The following is an 18,579-nucleotide window of genomic DNA, read 5'->3' on the forward strand; positions in this document are numbered from 1 at the left end:
ATTAGCATTCACACTTTCACTGTCATATTCATAACTAGATGAAGAGTCGGAAGATAACTCTCCAAGGTCATAATTATCAATATCAGAAAGTATGTCTAGAATATTAGGTAAATCAGATGATTCATCTTCAGGGAGAATATACTTCTTTTGGAAATCTTTGTCATTCCTTGGAAACCTAATAAAAACTCTTTCATACCTTTCAGCTGCCTCTAACATCAAATATGTGTTGTTCCAGCGAGTTTTAACATCTAATATCAACCCTTTCTTGGAGTCAATCCTTTCTTTTGTACAATACTCTTTAAATGTGGCCAACCTAGAAGGAGAAGAAGTAACATACCTAACAACTGACCTGATCCTCTTAATCGACGAGTTATATTTAAGTATTGCATCTCTTATAACCAGAACAAGGAAATGTGCAACACATCTGACCTGATAAGAACAAAAACAACAGAAACTTAGAAATTGCATTGGTTGAATGACTTGAATCAGAAATTAAATCATCATTTGTAATTACAAAATTATAAATTTCTTACATTTAAGTACGCATCTTTTTCAACTGCACCTGTCCAACCAATTACACTAGTCTTCAAGTAATCAATAGCCACAGTATTAGCATTAACATTGTCAAGAGTCACAGCAAAAACATCTTCGAGTCCCCAATCCACCAAACAATTTTCTAGCATGATACCAATGGCTTTACCTGTATGACCCTTCACTAAGCAAAACATGATAATTCTCTTTTGCAACTTCCAATTATCATCTACATAATGAACAGTTACACACATATAATTAAAATTATTCGGTGATGTCCATGTATCTGTTGTTAGAGATACTCTTTGTTTGTTCGCCTTGAAATATGCTTTCAACAGTTTCTTCTCATCAATATACATTTCTAAAATGTCTCTGTAAATTGTCATACGACCTGGGACCTAAAATCTAGGCTCAAACTCTTGAAGCATAGACCTTAAACCCTCTGATTCAACAATTCTAAACGGCAACTCTAGATTAATTATAAACTCCACTAAACGCCTTCTGCACCTTTCATAACTATAAGAAGAAGCAACTAGTTTAGCACTAACACCTGGCTTTGGGGGTAATAACACAATACTCTGTTGTTCCTTCTTCCTATCAGGATTCTGAGGACATCTTGCTGCATGATTCTTCAAACTAGTTGTCCCATTCCTAATCTTTGCATCATAAGTTTTCTTACAGTGATTACATTTTTCTTGAAGAGGATTTAGCCTAGTAAAGTCTTGCACCCATACATCAGAATACTGTTTTGACTTCTTGTTACCTTCATCTGGGGTTGTAACTTCAGTTTCAGAGTCATCAGGTACAGATTTAGGTGTCCCACCAGGTTCAGATTGAGGTGCTGCTGAGGCTGGTGCTGCACTTGACATTTGGCTGGAAGTAGCCATAGCCAAAGCCAAAGGTTGAGACTGTTGAGTTGATGAACCTTCTTCCATTAACCTCCCTGAAAAATACCCATCAACCATTTATATTTCATACGAAATGAAAAGTCTGGTGATAAAACTTAATAGAATTACAAACAAATGGAGGTGGATATGAGCATTCACCATCCAAATCCTAACTAACTTTAATATTTTGATAACTGTAAACTGTTACAAAATTGAACTGATGGAATAGGAAGCATGATTGTGTGAGAGTGGTATTATGTGTCTTGCTAGACAAATAACAGTACATTATAATCCATGCATCATACATTGGCGCAAAAACCCAATACAATAAGCTCAACAGAACTAAAACCTTCACTCACAAATACATGAAAAACACACCAGAACCAAACCGATTGTTAACCAGTAAATTAACCAAAACTTAATGAAAAACAATGAACTCATGAACTGTTAACCAGTAAACAACCGAATATAATAAGCTTACACAACTAAAATCTTAACTCCCAGATGCATAGAAAGTAAAACAATCCCAATTCTTGTCATACCCAACCAATACAACCTAATATCATCACACCCACACCATTCTATCCAACAGATCTTTCTTGTCTCATCTAATAAATCCACGATTTACTTCGATTAGGGTTTATTAACGAGCAGGAGAAACATTATCTAGTAAATTCATGATTTCAATCCATGATCTAAACTAATAATCAAAACCCTATATCTAAAATCAAATCAATCTCAATCTATGAAACAAATTGGACCAAAAAGATAACTGCACACAAATGACATTCGATCCAGTTAAGGGGGAAATTATAAAATCTGGATCCAAATAAGAACAACATAACTATAATTAGAATTCACAGATGAACATTAACTGATTAAGTGACAAAAAAACCAAAACCCCCAAAATTTTCATACCTAGGAAGTTCACAGATGAAGATTAAGTGTTGAATCTGTTGATTTTTCGATTCTTGTCGATTTCTGGTGAAGATTCGAAGTTGTTGTTGTTGTTGTTGGACTGTTGGTGAAGAAATTGTCCTTCGTAGATGAAGAAGAAGAACTGAGGAGGAAGAAGAGGAGAGGCCGAACAGAGAGAAGAGTATAGAAAGTGAATGAGGGTTATCAGTTATCCCTATCTACTAGTATTAGGGTTTCATAATGGATGGCTAGGATTAGTTTTATCTAATGGTATATAAACTGCGGGTTTTTTGGGTGGGTATGGGCGGGTATAAGCTAAAACCAACCTCGCACCCACAGACAGCGGGTTTTTTTTTTGTAACCAACCCCGCACCCACAACGGGCGGGTCTGGACTAAAAACCCACGGGTTTAGCGGGTATGGGCGGATTTAGCGGGTACGGGAGGGTCCTTGTGCAACCCTAATTCTGCTTCATTCTCAAATTCAACACAAGGTCATGAAATCAAGTTGAATCGACACACAACAATGACATCTCCTTCATGACTCATCTTAGATCTACCATCTCTTGTGTTCTTCCCAACTAAAATCAACACAAAATCAATTTTGAGAAATCTCTGAAACCTAAAATCGTCATCACCGCCAGAGACACCATCGCCATAATCATAGTTACTTTATATCCACTACAAGAAAGTTAGTGTATTGCAACATGTCCACTGTGTGGCAAGAACCCCTATTTCATGCGGCAAAATCCTTTTACCACATCAAAATCTTTTGCCACACCCTGTGGCAATAACCTGTGTGACAAAAAGTTATTGCCACACCTTATGTATACTGTAGCAAAAGGTGGGTTTCTAGCCACATCAAATAATGAGGCAATAATGTGCATCAAAAGAATATTTGTTTATTTATTTTTTATGAAATGTCTTTTGCCACACCGCTTGGCTGCTGTTGTAGTCTTATTTTGCAACAACATAAGTGTGGCAAGAAGATATGTATTGCAGCAACATCTCTGCGGCGAATGCCTATTAACAGAATTGTTTCCACCGTAGTTTATAGACCATTGTTGTGGTATTTGATTAGTAGACGGTAAATGTAAAATATAAATCAAGCATTTCCTAGACAAAAGTTGTTCGGAACAAGGAATATTGAAATTCCATAAATATAAGTTTGTTACTATGTATATTGATTACAACTTTTACGTTAGAAATAAGACGAGATATAATAAATTTACACAATCTCAGACTTTTATGATACACTTGACGCTTCAAATTAAACCTATTCTGCGCTAAATCCACACCAGAAATCCATTCCCAGGACACAAATCTATGCTAAATCCACACCAGAAATTCATTCCCAAGCCACAAAATCCTGCTAAAAAAAATACACCAAGAAAAATAGATCAATAAAAGGTAGAAAATCGTCAAATTTATTGAAAGCTTGAGCGGCAATTAAGAGTATCATATTAACAGGCAGACTCAATTAACAGAGTAAATACACAACAGGGCAAATCAGAGTTCAAGTTCAAACATTTGAATACGGAAATCATACTTGCATTCATGAAAATAATTCACATTAGCTAAAATGTATGGCGATTACATTGGAAACAACAATTATGACCACTTACTTATAGCTACCTCACATTTTTGTTTAATCCAAATTTATGAACGGAAATCACAGAAGAACAAGTACTGTCAATTAGTTTAACGTCTGTAAATCTACTTCCTAGGTTTGTAAAGGTGACCTAAAGGTCCTGAAAGTGGATATTTTCCTGTCAATGTATTTCAAACCGTAGTCTGTAGCAAACTATCTTTCCCGACACTTACAATCACAACAAAGCTAAGTAGCCCAAATCAAATATGCCTTCGCCTCACAGTCACATTTAAGTACACGTACAAAATTTATATAAAGAGGTGTAAGTCCAGGTAACCAAAGATTACTAAAAATACAATTGCATTTCTCATTGGTATCGTATCATCATAGAAATCCCGTAAATGTGTAACCATACTAAACCACCCAGTGTCATTTATCTACTGTCAGTAGATTTTAAGAGACATCAACGTACAGGGACAGAAAGAAAAGCATCAGGACCATGTTATAGATAGGAACTGGTATATGCCCATAACATGAAATCAGAATTACTAGCAGCAAAAAGAAACAATACAAGCAAAATCGAGGTGTCTATTTACAATAGTTTCAATTAGCATATGAAAAGTGGGAGCCAAAACCGTGCTTAAAGAAGCAAGAAGAGATTTTACCTCTGTTTCTCTTAGGACTTTCATCAGACACTTCTTGTGCCATATTCGTGCTTAAGAAGGTAAGTTCGTCATGTAGATTTGGTTCCCTTTATAGCTTCCGTGACCTGCAATTTGGGATCTGACAAGGCACCCTACAATCCAAATTAAACTTAGAACTCAAAATATTCGAGAATCTTACATATTCATCACATAAAGATCAAAGGAAACATCACATATACAACCTACCATTCCTGCTGATTTTTCTCTCGGTTCAAAGCAAACCCAAATATAAAATCCAAGACTAATTTCACAAACAAATGCATACATAAGACCCTGAACAATCCATGAACAGGGTAACATATAGAACGATCAATTTGATCTCCAAAAACTGTTAAAAAATATGAGAATGTAAATTTAGAATTAAATTTTGTAAGATTGCACAACCCAAATCTCGTCTTCTCTGACTGTTATTTTCTTCTCCTTATAAAATCCCATACAGAACACATCAAATTCACATTAATTAAATCAATAAAACAAAAGACCATTCGGAAAACCCTTAACCAAAATCCCCAAACTGTGCTCTAACCCTTAATTTCAACACCCCCAAATTCAAAAATTGAAATCTTAAAAAAATAATTCAATACAATATACCTGATGAAGTTGATACTCGAGACTGTAACGAGAATGATGAAGAGAAGAAGAAAAGTGTTGAAATCGAAGAGTTATCTGTTGTTCTTGGGACTTTGATATCAGCAAAAGAAACAAGTTGGTTTAATCGTTAGTCTAGTTGCGATGAGAATGATGGTTTTGTATTGAACCAGGGATCTGATGTTGAGAGAGAAAAGATAAATAATGAAACCATAGGATTCGACAATCACGAGACGAGGGAACAACACTTGGAAGAAAAAACTCTATCATCCACTATGAGATTAATGAAAACTATTTTCACGATATATTTTTTTTGGAAAATTAGTGATGAGAGTTTCGAGCTATTTTTATTTATTTCTTAAATATATTTATAGGAATTTTCTTTTATAAAAATAAAAATTTAATAGCTGACATTCCAATTTTTTACCTATTGCCACAGTGATGTGGAAGCAAATGATATATTGCCGCACCACGAAATTGCATGCAGGAAAAAAGTGACTTTTTGCCTCACCAATCCTTAGCCATGGCAAGATGTCACTCTTTTTGCCTCACTTATTATCGGGTGAGGCTAAAACCCACCTGTTGCCGCATCGTTGATAGGCATGTGGCAAAGTAGTGTGGCAAAATACTCATTTTCTTGTAGTGATCTCTCAATCGAAAATCTTTCTCTCATATATTTCATAACGGCGGCGAAAAAATCCAGGAAAAGTGACGGTGATGGTGGTGGTGGTGGTAGCGGTTATAAGAAGAGAAGGAGGAAGTGATTTTAGATATGGAAAGATGGAGATGGAGATGTAGATGGAGAATAAGGAGGTGGTGGTGGTGATTATGGTGATAGTACACGTGGTGTTAGTGTGATGGCGACGGAGATGGTAAAGGTTAGTTTTGCTTTTTAACTTTCTTTTAGAGAAAATATTGACCACCCGGTTCAATTAGTAAACGTTTATTTTTATCGAGGGTCAATGGGTAAAGAAAAGTCAAACATGACATTGCACTTTGAGGACCCTGTGGTGAGATGCATTATGTATCTTTTGAAGTAACTAAAATATTTTCCTTTCAGAATATCGGAAGTCAGACATGGGATGCTAGTTTCGCACTTCATGCGCTTCTAACAAGTGATAATCTTATTGGCGAAATAGGTCCTATCCTCAAGAAAGGACACCATTTCTTGAAAGTGTCACAGGTTTGACCTTAATTCTCTCTTTGTTAACAAAATATAACTGGTAATGTAATGGTCCAAAAGGCAGGAAGGCATCATCATGGCCGAGTCCAGAAACAACTCCCAAATCAATTCAAAGCTAGTCTTTTCTTTTCATCAGTGAAATTTATAAGTTATCTCTGATTACTCTGACTTTACATAAATGAAGATTAAAGATAATCCGTCCGGTGATTTCAGAAGTATGTACCGTCACATAAGTAAAGGAGCGTGGACCTTCTCTGATTAAGATCATGGCTGGCAAGTTTCAGACTGTACGTCTGAAGCGCTAACGGTGATTTTCTATGCCGCTACTGCACTAAAAGGTTGCATGCAAATTATGTATTAGTTTATAACTTCACAGTTGTCAGTTCTTTTATCACTGCTATTTCTGTCATAATTGAGATCATAAGTCAATATTAACTACAAAACGAACCTCAAAGATGGTAACAATGTTGAGGCCGGGTAAATGTTGCACCACAAAAAGTTGGGTAACAATGTTGAAGAAGAAAAATCACTTACATTTGGGTAACTGCGACTGAGTATATGCAACACCTCCACCATCTCTAACTACGCTACAAAAAGTTGAATCTTAAATAGTTTAGGTTTATCACAAAATTTCCTCAGCTTCAATTAAATTCGTCGTCATCATATTTTCCACATTTGTAAATGTGGAATAGATACAGCTTTGTTGCGGCATTTGATCACCGGCCGGATTTCTAACTTTATCCTACTTTGAAATTTTATCGCCGAATATTATTAACATTCACATTTGCTATCAGCAAGATAGAAACACTTTATTTTTTTTGGGATGTTCATGTTCTACTGGAACATTAAGTTAATTACCTTTTTGTTACAAGGTATTTAGCAACAAAAACTGTCATTTTGTAGTCTGTACAAAGTATAGAACCAATGATATGAAAGCATATATTATTGCAGGCGTGTCTCGTATTTTCCCAAATGCCGTCAGAAATTGTTGGAGATAAATTACCAGTGAAACAGTTTTATGACGCTATCGAGGTCATTCTTTCGCTTCAAGTAAGGAGATCAATTTCGTCTAATATATTGACATGCAAAATTATAGTGTACAAGTATAGTCGCCTAAAATGCTTCTTAATTTTAGGGTGCAGATGGTGGATTCGCTGCGTGGGAGCCTGCAACATCACATGCATGGTTGGAGGTAACGTTCATTCGAAGAGATATTCACAAATTTGAACTAAATTGATTTATTTTTCGGGGAACTTATTTGTTGTTTTTCAATGGGTGTAAGCTTAATTATCTGATAGAGAAATTCTGATTCTACAAATATAGGTTTTCAATCCAACTGAAATCTTTGAGGATGTCTTGGTGGAGCATGAGTAAGATACATACTCTTCGTATCTTCTAAATACCAGCAAACTGTATATGCTGATGAAATACAATACCACTTCTGGTGGTTTGGTGAAATTCTATAAGCACAAACGGTATTGCTGGAGCTTCTCCGATGGAATGTCATTATCCTTAAAATTCTTCTCAAACCCCAGTTTCTTTAATGAATGTGAAGATGATATGGCTTAAGATTTGTTAGACATCCTCTCGGTGAATGTTTAGTTTTATACATTCACATTAAGGATGTCAAGCTACCAGATTAAGCTTTTGTTTAACTAAATTAATCCCAATATATTAGATAACCATTTTTAACTTTAATAAAATCTTAAGATTACTAAAAATCAAGGGTACATTTAACCAAAAAAAGACCACAAACAACACCATTGGAGATGAATTCTCTTTTTCCCCTAAATTTAAGTTAAAATTGAAATGAAGATGTTTTGTTTGTGGTGGCATCTAGGAAACACCCACAACAACCATTGGAGAAGCTCTTAATAATCAAGGTTAACAAAATACTAACAAAACTATCGGCCTGTTTCCCAAGTGTTTAGTTTTCAATTCAGAACATTTTTTTTATTATTGTTATTTTTATTTTACTTCGTACTTTATATTGATATTGGTAGGTACAGATATGTGGATTGCACTTCATCAGCAATTGAAGCCCTAGTTATGTTCAAGAATTTGTATCCTCATCATCGCACGAAAGAAATTGAAATCTGCATTGAAAAGGCAGTAAATTATTTAGAGTACAAACAAGAGCCTAATGGTTCATGGTACGTAAACGCTTCCCTTTGTCAACCAATACTTTTACACAATAAAAGATGTCTTACTTAATTATAATACATGTATACAAATAAATGGGTACAGGTATGGAAACTGGGGAATATGCTATATCTATGGAACATGGTTCGCTCTACGAGCCCTATCAGCTGTAGGGAAGAAATACTCCAACAGCTTGACTGTTCATAAGGGTTGCAACTTTCTACTCTCAACCCAAAAATCAATAGGCGGTTGGGGAGAAAGTTATCTTTCATGCATGAAGAAGGTATATACATAAAACAAGACGAATTCTTTCAGATCTTCAAAGTTTCAATCAATCTAAGCTCCTGAACAAAATCTAAACAGGAATTTGTTCCTTTAGAAGAAAACCATTTAGTACAGACATCATGGGCTCTGATGGGTCTCATTCATGCTGGCCGGGTGATTCTTTATTTTGTGTGTGTGTGTGTTGGAGGGAAAGAAATTTTTCAACATGGTATAGAATCCTGCACTTATCTTTTAATAAACCATTTCAATGTTTAGGCGGAGAGGGATCCAAAGCCTCTGCATCGTGCAGCTAGGGTACTGATAAATAACCAGATGGAAGATGGCGACTTTCCCCAACAGGTAAAATTCCTAAACTACTATTGCAATATTTGTAAGCCGCGGTATAAGAGAAGCTAAAATTAAAAGAGGATATTTATATGACTTTGCAGGAAATAACAGGAGCGTCATTGAAGACACGTATGCTGCACTACTCACTTTTTAGAAACACTTTTCCAATTTGGGCTCTTGGCGAATATCGTCGGAAAGTACTCAAAAATCCTTTGCCCGGCGAATGAATTAAGTTACTGCTTAATTATCAAGTAGATTGAGTCTTGGGTGGCAATATAACTTAATATTGGAATGAGAACATATGTCAGAAGTTTGTGTTTTGTCATTTCATCAAGGGTAGGATTGGCAAGTTTGTCGTGCTTGTGCAATTAAGGCATTTGGGGTACCTTGGGATGATGTTTGAATAAGTGTTTCAAATGGCTATGTTTCGAGTTGATTCGGATACGAAATTTAGAAGGTGATATAGTACATGTAAAATATGTAGCATTCCACCTGACACTTCAGTGAATGCTGTTGGCAAACAAAATCATAATTGATGTTTATTGGTTGTAACCCAGTTACCCAGACTAAGTAAGACAGTTGGAACAAAACTTGCAAGAAAGAAGAGGCTCTCACCAATTTACAACGGGGGTGAAATTATCCCTTGTAGGTCGGTCGGAACAATCGATATTATCTCACTCCGGGATACCAGTTGGTGGTGAATCATTTGGAGCTTCTTTGACAGCTTGATTAGTGCTAATGTAAGTATATGCAGCTGGTGCTGGTCCATCAATAGATGGTTTAATAACTGTGAGGAATAATATATTGTAGAAAACTGAGATAAACAGGAGAGCAAACGCCGAATACGCAAAAAATGAATCAGAATACTCCGGTGGTGGTTCCCTCATCATATCTCTATCTATGTCAGCCTTGGAATCCAAATTTTTGGGCGGAGAAGAAGAGACCCTCCTTATGTTTGGCGGTGGAGTTGTGGTGGTGAGGCTTTGAAGCTGGTTGTCGAGCTGTTTTAGAGCTTCTCGTGCCTTCTTCTTTCTATCCAACTCGAATTCAGAATCATTCTCAACGGCATTTAGAGGCTGCAGGAATATCAAAGACTTCCTTCTTCTTTTGGTGAAAATTATTTCATTGAATATGGAAGAACCAATATTATTGTGGTGGTGGTGGTGGAATTGCAGAAGCATGACTGACTGACCCTCACCAAAAAAAGGAAAACAAGCTGTGAAGTGTTCTACTCTATGGAAAAGACTGGGTATTCTATCCGGATAACACAGGAATATGTGGCTCATATTACTCTGTCTGGATCATGGCTGACTTGAAATATCTCGGATTTTTTTCCACGAGCTTTCAACGAGAAAAACTGTTTATCTGAGTGATTGCTTGGAAAAACTTCCATGACCAATGCTTCTTTCGAAGCTTTAATTAGTTTGTAGGTTATAGCAAGCAAAAACCTTCTCATTGCGGCCAAATAGAATTTCATTGTTCTTTGTAAGTGCATATGGCTTATATTACCAGCGGCATGTTTTTCCTTATAATTTTATTATCAACACTCGGCGACAAAAAGGTTCATTCGATCATTTTCTTCTTGAAGTGGTTTTAGCATGGCTGTGACCATGATTTGGCTTGCTAAACTTCAGAGGTACAATTTGTTTGATATATGATTTCTCATGTGGAAAATTCCTTTTATCCTTTGGAAGTTTTTGCAATTGCGGTAACCAGTATGCGACGTATTCGCCCTCTGGATCATAATTCTGGGCCTGAGAAATGATCACAACAAATCAAAATTTACATACGCAGCAGTTTCTGAAATATCAGTATAATTTTGGACAATGAAACATGGATAAGTCTGAAGAATAAATTCTGTGCTTACTTGCTTGGGGATGCTGAAGTATCGATCTTCTCTTGGATCATTACCAACACCTACAGTAATAATTAAACTAATCAGAAACTGATTAACAGTGCAAGTTACATTCAAAAATGCATGAACCACGAGTAAGAAACTAACCTGCACCGTATGTCCAGTTCCCATAATTTGAACATGGGTCATAATCCAAGAGGCAAGTTTCAAACCACTCGGCACCCATACGCCAATCAATTCCCATATCCCTAACAAGAAACGAGCAAACTATCTGTGTAGCAAATACAGATTCTGTTAATTATTCACCAACCTTGACAATGTTGATGCGTAAAGGTAAAGAACGTTTATTTGATTATCTGCAATGATCGAGGACTATACATATATGAACTGTGGGTTGTGACATTCTTTATTTGGTGTGCTAAATTCAGCACTCAAGACTCAGAATTTACCTGTCGTCCTCGGTTTGACATGAAACCAGTTGCTGACAGTTCTTTCATATTTGCGTCTATAAGAGGATACCTACAAATGTTCGAGCTAATGATAAGCTTCATGTTCAATAAAATTGCGAGAAAGGATATGATTATGTACCCTGTACGGCCGTCTCTCCAAGATTCGAAGAGATTGAGATCTTGGCTCCACCTAGCCTCTACTTCTCTCGGTCCACCTGAATATATTCCCACGAAAAGATGCTTGTAAAAGATACAGTAAATGGCACAAATGAGATAAATTTGCAACCTACACAGACATCTAAAGAAAGTAACCGTGCATAAGAGTGATTATGAGACATTCATATTCTATGTTCGGCAAGTCCTATCAAGACATCCAGAAAGGCAAACTAGTAAATGAACGCAAACCGTTTATACCTAAATGGAAGATCGAATTTCCATATTTTATTGAAATGAATCTGAAATAGTCCCTCCATATTAATTCAAACAGTACCCTGAAACCACACAAGTTTAACAGATCAATTTGCCAGAGGAATTTAAACATTATAGCCATACCAGAGAAACAGGAAACCTTCGGATTCATATTTAGAAAATCTATGCATAACCAAGCAGAACATCCAATATACGAAGCTCGTAAGATACCAATATGTTGAATCATTTGCTAGCCTATCCTTCTCATATCTCTTTACCTAAAAAAATTAAATTGAATCACTGGAAAATATTAGGACTACCTTTTCTATATAATATAAATGATTGATGACTAGTTAAGAGGAAGAGATTTCTAACTTCTTCATAGAGAAAACGTGGAGAGACGTTTCCGAAAGCAAGCCACGGAGAGAATTTTGTTGAGTAATCAGGACCTAGCATACCGTTCCTTGTATGCTTGTACACCTTGAGCAAATCCTACAGGAGTTTGAGTTTTATTTAGCTAACTGGATCAATAAAATATGGACTAAAGAGTTTTCAAACTGATACATAGCAGACACAAAAATAGCAAATTATCTTTTAAACTTCGACTTTATTAAAGTAAACATTTCTTTCTCTGTAATAACAACAACAGATCAAAGATTAACCTGAGATTTCTACCTTCTTCCAAAAGTACTCGTACACTCTGCCCAGAGCAGCACTTTCACCACCAACAAAGTACATCCCTTTTTCTCCCTGCATTTCACAAAATAGAGAATGAGATAGTCATGTTATAATTCAAATCCCTCAATAAATTTGAAACATTTCACATTTTCTGATTTATTCGGGTACACTATTTAGTTTGATAAAGTAATAAGAAATTACTGCATCTCATTAGATAGCAGCTGAAAAAAGTGCACAATGACTTGCCTCTACATGAATGATACCAAGCTGGTCAAGCGAAGGAACATCTCCCCATCCCCCAATTTTGCAAAGATCGTTGCTGGGAAGTGGCCCAAGTGATGGTGGAAATTTAAAGCAGCCACGAATTGCGCATTTGGATTCAACCAACTGCAAGTTGATTCATCATGGAAGATATCGTGTTGAGTATAACATCATCTGACCTCAAAAACAAATGTAACTTCTAAAACACTGGAATGTACTTCTAGATTCACGTACCTTACGAAATTGGGTATATATGTCGGGTAAATTACTCGTATTAAATGGGAGATCATCGATATGATACATAGTACTTCCCCAGATAAGCTCAAGCTTCACATTTGTAGGATTTTGACTGGTGGATGTGGATCTCTCTGATTGTGGAGATACTCCTTGCAACCGTTTCTTGACAAGTCTTTCCACGAGTAACTCCTCGCTACAAGTTTCTTTATGGGCATAAATCTGAAAACAGAAAACAACACTGTCAACAAAAGCTCGAGTAACGAATCATATAGTGCAGTACACAAACCAAATGCTCCTAGCTAAGAATCATTTACTACAACATAAACATATTTCATAACTGTGTGAGCTCCAACAGCTTTTGCAATTGAAGGGAGGATATCTTCGGGTTTTCCATGTCGTATAACCAAATTCAAACCTCGCTTCATCAAATTCTTTTTCAAATCAGCTAAGCACTCAATCAGAAATTGTGCCCTTAAAGCTGCAAAGAACATTAATATTGAAACGCTTACACATCTGAATTATGTTTCACCAACAAACTCAAAACATATACCTACAAGACATGTGCTGTAAAATGTATCACCAACTGGGTCTACCTTAAACTAGAACACCAATAACATGCAATATCCCTACTATTACTAACAGAAAACAAGAAAACTACAACCAGTCCTCTATAGTAGTTTCAATTACAACCCTTTTAATCATGTGAGGCTTCCTCTTTTATTTTTTTAACAGTATTCAAAATAATTACTAACTAGTTAATCCCAAGCTTAGGTGGTCTAGTGAATCCCCTGCCCTTTTCACATAGAAAGAGCTAAATTGAACGGAATATAAATCAGCTACAAGCCTGCAATCAACAAAGCTCATACTAAAGCCGAAAAATCAACATCAAAACATGGTTCCGCGTGGAATCAAATCTTAATCAAACCGACTCTCAAAAGGAGCACAAATACCATAAAGACATTAACTCATTGACATGCACACTCAGTTACCTAGTTACTCAGTGCAAGTATTAGTTCAAATTTCCTTATATCCCCAAAAACAGCCTTTATGGCAACTCAACCTACATAAACTCTGATCAGAAGCCAAATTCCCTTAACAAGAGTCCATTCCCAATGTTCTCCCTAATCAGCATCATATGAATTTCGAAAGATCTATCAATAAAAACTGTGCATCACCAATTCTAATTTGTCAACCTCAACAAACCCCCCAATTCAACAAATCCCCAAATAATTCTGAACTGACTTACCAACCAAATGAGAATATGAATCAGCTATATTACCTTACCAAATCTATTGTTAACTAAAAATCAAAATTGATGAAATAAAAAATCAAAAATTACCTCCAGTTTTAGGAAATCCAAAGTAATGTGTAGTCCCAAAATTCCTAGGATCAATACAATAAACAGGAAGGACGGATTGAGAGGACATCCAAGCTCTATAGAGAGCTTCATTATCCAAAACCCTCAAATCATTCCTAAACCAAACAATTGAAGCCACATTCCCACCATTCCTCTTCACATTATAATTTGAGTAGTATCTTCTAAATGTCTCATCAGTGATTTTATCAGTTTCAACAGGGTCTAAGTTTGGAACAACAACAACTGCTCTGGGTTGTGATTTTGATTGTGAAGAAGCAATGTTCATGATTTTGGTCTGGTTTGAAATGAGAATTGGAGAAGCGGGTGTTAATGGGAAAGACTGGATTTTTCTGAAGGTGGAGAGGGAAAATGAAGAAATGAAAGAGAAAGAGAGTGTTGCTGCTGAAGACATTTCATGGAAGGAAGGGAGTTGCAGAGAGAAAAGTAAGGAGATGGTTTGAAAATGTCATTGAGCGAGCGACACGTGGAGTTTTGAGTTTCAGATGACGTGGAGACTTGGCAGCCAGAAAATAACTCTACCCAATACGCGTGTAGAACAGTTTTACTTTTTACACCCAAGTTTGTCACGAGGTAGAGATCCTCCGCATGGGGCTTGGTAATCTTTTCTGGTTAATTGTTTTATTACCTGTCTGTTTTGCATTTTTCTTTTTTTCAACACATGGGAGACAAGCGAGCAACAAGTTGCGTCGCAAGACCTTTTTAAATTGCAAAGCCTACCGAAGTGAGATACCTGGATTGTTTGGTTGATCCGTTTATTACATTCTCATCCATCATTTAAAACCCAACTAAAAGAGAGAATTTGATGCCGACGAATTTCATACATCTGAATTGTTTGATTGTTAATGGTATTCTCTTCCTTTTTTTTTCTTTCTTTTGACTGTAAAGAAAGAATTTTTTGCTTACGAGTTTCAAACTCAAGTCTGGATGTCATCACCAAATGACTTTACAGTGTTGGGGTATCCTTTCGGTTACCTCATAGGTCATGAAATTTTGCTACTAAAGTAGTTCCTTGCAGTGGTTTGCCTCAAGTATCTGTGAGTGCAAAAAAAAAAACCATAAAATAAAAAAAAGTAATCTAAATAGTTAAGGTCACAACTTCACCGCAACAAAGAGAAAAGCTACATTGTTCAATTCTGACGCTAAGATTGACCTTTCGACAGTATTGCACACAGCCCTTCTTTCTCCTTTTCGAGAAACTATTCCAGCGCATAATATATGTCTGTCTTGTCAGAAGCTGCAAAGAAACTCCCGTTTATCCTTGCCTTTAATCTACAGGTACCAAACCAAACTACAGCTTAGTCATGTAATATGATACTGACACAACAATAAATCAGGATTCTTTAAATGTTAGGTGAATTCGTTAGGTGCAGTGACACAAGCTAATTCCAAGTGTTTAGGAGGGCTACTTGATGGTCAAGCAAGAAGTTGGGAAAACAACTTGCGTACTGGGAAAATCAGCAATGGATAGTGAAAAAGCTTGGGTCTAATAACACCACCCAATATTTCGTTTGGCAATCTGAATAGACAAACTCCAATATACTTTCAAGAGAATCAACTAGATAGTTAGATTCAATCTATAAAAAGTATATCAAAGAGTTTTGTATCTCTATCTCTTGATTCAATCCGCAATCAGCAAATAGGGATTTGCGAGCCCGATTGAATATAAGAGTATTAACTTGAACGGTACCAAAGACCAATGTTCAAGTGTCAATCAATTCACTCAACAACCCTAAGGCCGGATACAAGAACTGATTGATCTTAACATACAACCTGTGATATTTCTATTATATAAATAAAACATAATGCGGAAAAGAAATAACACAGACACCAGATTTTGTTAACGAGGAAACTGCAAATGCAGAAAAATCCCGGGACCTAGTCCAGAATAAACACACAATGATTATAAGTTGTTACACCAAATTCCTACTACCTATTCGGACTAGATGTAATACCTTCTTCATCACAAATAGAACTCCTGGCAGAATACCGATTCTCTTTAGAAATTCTTCACACAAATCTTCTAGCAGAACCCTAAGATCTCTTTAGAACATACCACAACACGATTGATAGATTCGATATCTTGTATGCACAAAACACCAGTTTGATTTCCCTTTAGATGTAAATCAAGGTTTTGAAAATCTTGTAGATTAGGGTTTTAACTTACAATCAGTATGCATACATACAAGGAATCTGTAAACCTGATTTTCGTAAGTAAACTTGGGTGATTCCAAAGATCAATTTCCAAGTTAAGAAAACCCTAATGAATCTACCACAAGAACAACTAGAATAAGTCTAGAGATATCTTGTTTAAAACTTCTCAAGGATTTTTATGAGATGTCTCAAAAGAAGTTTTTCTTTCTAGTCTCCGATTTCGACTAACAAGTGTTGGTATACGATCGGAAACTGAAATCTATCAAACCTAGAGTTTATGATCAACAACTCTTGAATGGTTTTATATCAGAAGAGAAAACCTTAGAATAGACAAGAGGTGAAAAACCTAGATTATGTATGATTAATCACGAAGATCAAATCCAACTTGGCTTTGTGATCCCTAATACAAAGACTTTTATCTCACTCTTGTTCACGAGGAACAGAAGACATGGAAATCAACCTGCAGAGCTCACGCACAATTTTCCAAAGGGATGAAAAACGTGTAAGCTTGCGAACTCCCTATTTATAATGAACAATAGCTTGGAAGCTAAGCAAAGCTATTTTCCTTTTACAAGACTCTCATAAATATGGAAGTCTTTCCCAAGTTAAAACTCTTGCCAAAATAATTAATAAATAACTTATTTAGCAAAAATTATATTTATGTGAACAAATCACATTTTAACTTAGGCAGGAATCACAAACACTTTAATATGGTAATCAAAAGTGTTTGGACCAATAGCTAACTTGCCTAAATAAAGAAACATCACCAACATGACCAAAAGTCCCTTTTAGTCACGTACTGGGCCCAAGTTTGCGGACCAAGTTCGCGGACTCAAAGGCCCATGGAATGTTTCATACTAATGAACTTAAATCACTCATAACTTGATCGTTACAACTCGGAATTGAGTGATTCTTGACTCATTGGATTCACAAGCTCGTTCACTACAACATGAGATACTTTATAGGGATAAAGGTTATTGTCTCCAAGGTCATGAATCAAATAACCTCAAGTATATATACATAAATGTACATTTACCGTCATCAGAATTGTTCCATATAGTGAGCATATATCTTGATATATTAGAAAGGAAGAATTGAACAAGAATCCAAATGAAATCAATCACATACCTTTTGATGAAGTACTTGTTGATGTCTTCTTGTAGTCTTCAATCTTCATCCTTTAAGGATAGCTTCGATTCAACTTCTTAGACCTAATCTAGTCCAAAACTATCTTTAGTATGCTAAATCAAGAATGCATTTTGGCACCCAAAATTGAAAACTAACTTGATATACCAACGCTAGTGGGTTCAACCGAGCAGTGCTCTAACAATCTCCCCCTTTGTCAATTTTAGTGACAAAACCATTTTACATATGGCCTGTACTTGTTAAAAGTAAAAATGACAATCTTGATTTCCTTGGTTCTTCAACTCTTCATGTGTTCATCCTGTACTTGTTGAAGATCCATCATAGTATTATTACACAGCATCAAAGTTTCATTGTATCACGACTTTGACAATAATACTACGGTGATATGTATCACTCCCCCTTAGTTAATACTCCATCTCAATCATGGAAAACACTCCCCCTTACACAATGATCCGAAAACCATATGTATTTGTAGTGGGAACTACAATATTTCTCCCCCTTTTTGTCAATCAAATTGGCAAAGGTACAAGAACAGGTTCATAATGAAATTTCCACGAGAAAAATTTCATGACTAAAAGAAAGACACATATCAACTTAATTTAGATGCAATCATATAGCCGAAGCTAACAGCATTCATCAAGGAGTTTTAAGATACAAGATAACCCCTAAAAAATTCCACAGCCGCACTCCCCACAAAGATATGACCATTAAGCACAAGTTTAAAAGAACTCTCCCCCATTTGATGTCATTCCCGAAAGAACAAAAAGAGCGACCTTACTCAAGAGAGAAGGATTTATAAAGAATCTTAGAAATCCTACAAGGAGATATGATTTAAAAACCAATCATTGAATGTCTCTCATGA

General features: G+C 36.0%; 1 protein-coding gene, 1 long non-coding RNA gene and 1 pseudogene across 6 annotated transcripts; 1 reads left to right on the top strand and 2 right to left on the bottom strand.

Annotated features, from left to right (window-relative positions):
* Positions 1-3,471: 3,471 nt before the first annotated feature.
* On the bottom strand, positions 3,472-5,550 carry LOC113328269. 3 transcript variants are annotated; one of them, XR_003349330.1, is made up of 3 exons: positions 5,221-5,550; positions 4,591-4,708; positions 3,472-3,703 (listed from the first exon to the last, which is right to left on the bottom strand). It is a non-coding gene; the product is annotated as an uncharacterized LOC113328269 (long non-coding RNA). The 3 variants fall into 3 exon arrangements; XR_003349329.1 differs by having other exon boundaries at positions 4,591-4,721; XR_003349331.1 differs by having other exon boundaries at positions 3,472-3,706; positions 4,591-4,721.
* A 524-nt stretch (positions 5,551-6,074) lies between these two features.
* On the top strand, positions 6,075-9,442 carry LOC113328341 (annotated as a pseudogene).
* Positions 9,443-9,617: 175 nt separating this feature from the next.
* LOC113328266 (cryptochrome DASH, chloroplastic/mitochondrial-like) lies at positions 9,618-14,810 on the bottom strand. Of its 3 annotated transcripts, XM_026575384.1 has the most exons (13): positions 14,382-14,810; positions 13,381-13,520; positions 13,040-13,261; positions 12,791-12,931; positions 12,542-12,616; positions 12,242-12,358; positions 12,098-12,144; positions 11,873-11,949; positions 11,598-11,673; positions 11,459-11,528; positions 11,157-11,280; positions 11,022-11,071; positions 9,618-10,908 (listed from the first exon to the last, which is right to left on the bottom strand). In XM_026575384.1, the coding sequence occupies exons 1-13, from the start codon at positions 14,683-14,685 to the stop codon at positions 10,726-10,728; spliced, it is 1,626 nt and encodes a 541-aa protein (XP_026431169.1). In that variant the 5' UTR covers positions 14,686-14,810; the 3' UTR covers positions 9,618-10,725. The 3 variants fall into 3 exon arrangements, with proteins under 3 accessions (XP_026431169.1, XP_026431168.1, XP_026431170.1); XM_026575383.1 differs by having other exon boundaries at positions 11,459-11,673; XM_026575385.1 differs by lacking the exon at positions 13,381-13,520 and having other exon boundaries at positions 11,459-11,673; positions 14,382-14,632.
* Positions 14,811-18,579: the final 3,769 nt, after the last annotated feature.

The sequence above is a fragment of the Papaver somniferum genome, unplaced genomic scaffold (assembly GCF_003573695.1).
Source record: "Papaver somniferum cultivar HN1 unplaced genomic scaffold, ASM357369v1 unplaced-scaffold_107, whole genome shotgun sequence".
NCBI lineage: Eukaryota > Viridiplantae > Streptophyta > Magnoliopsida > Ranunculales > Papaveraceae > Papaver > Papaver somniferum.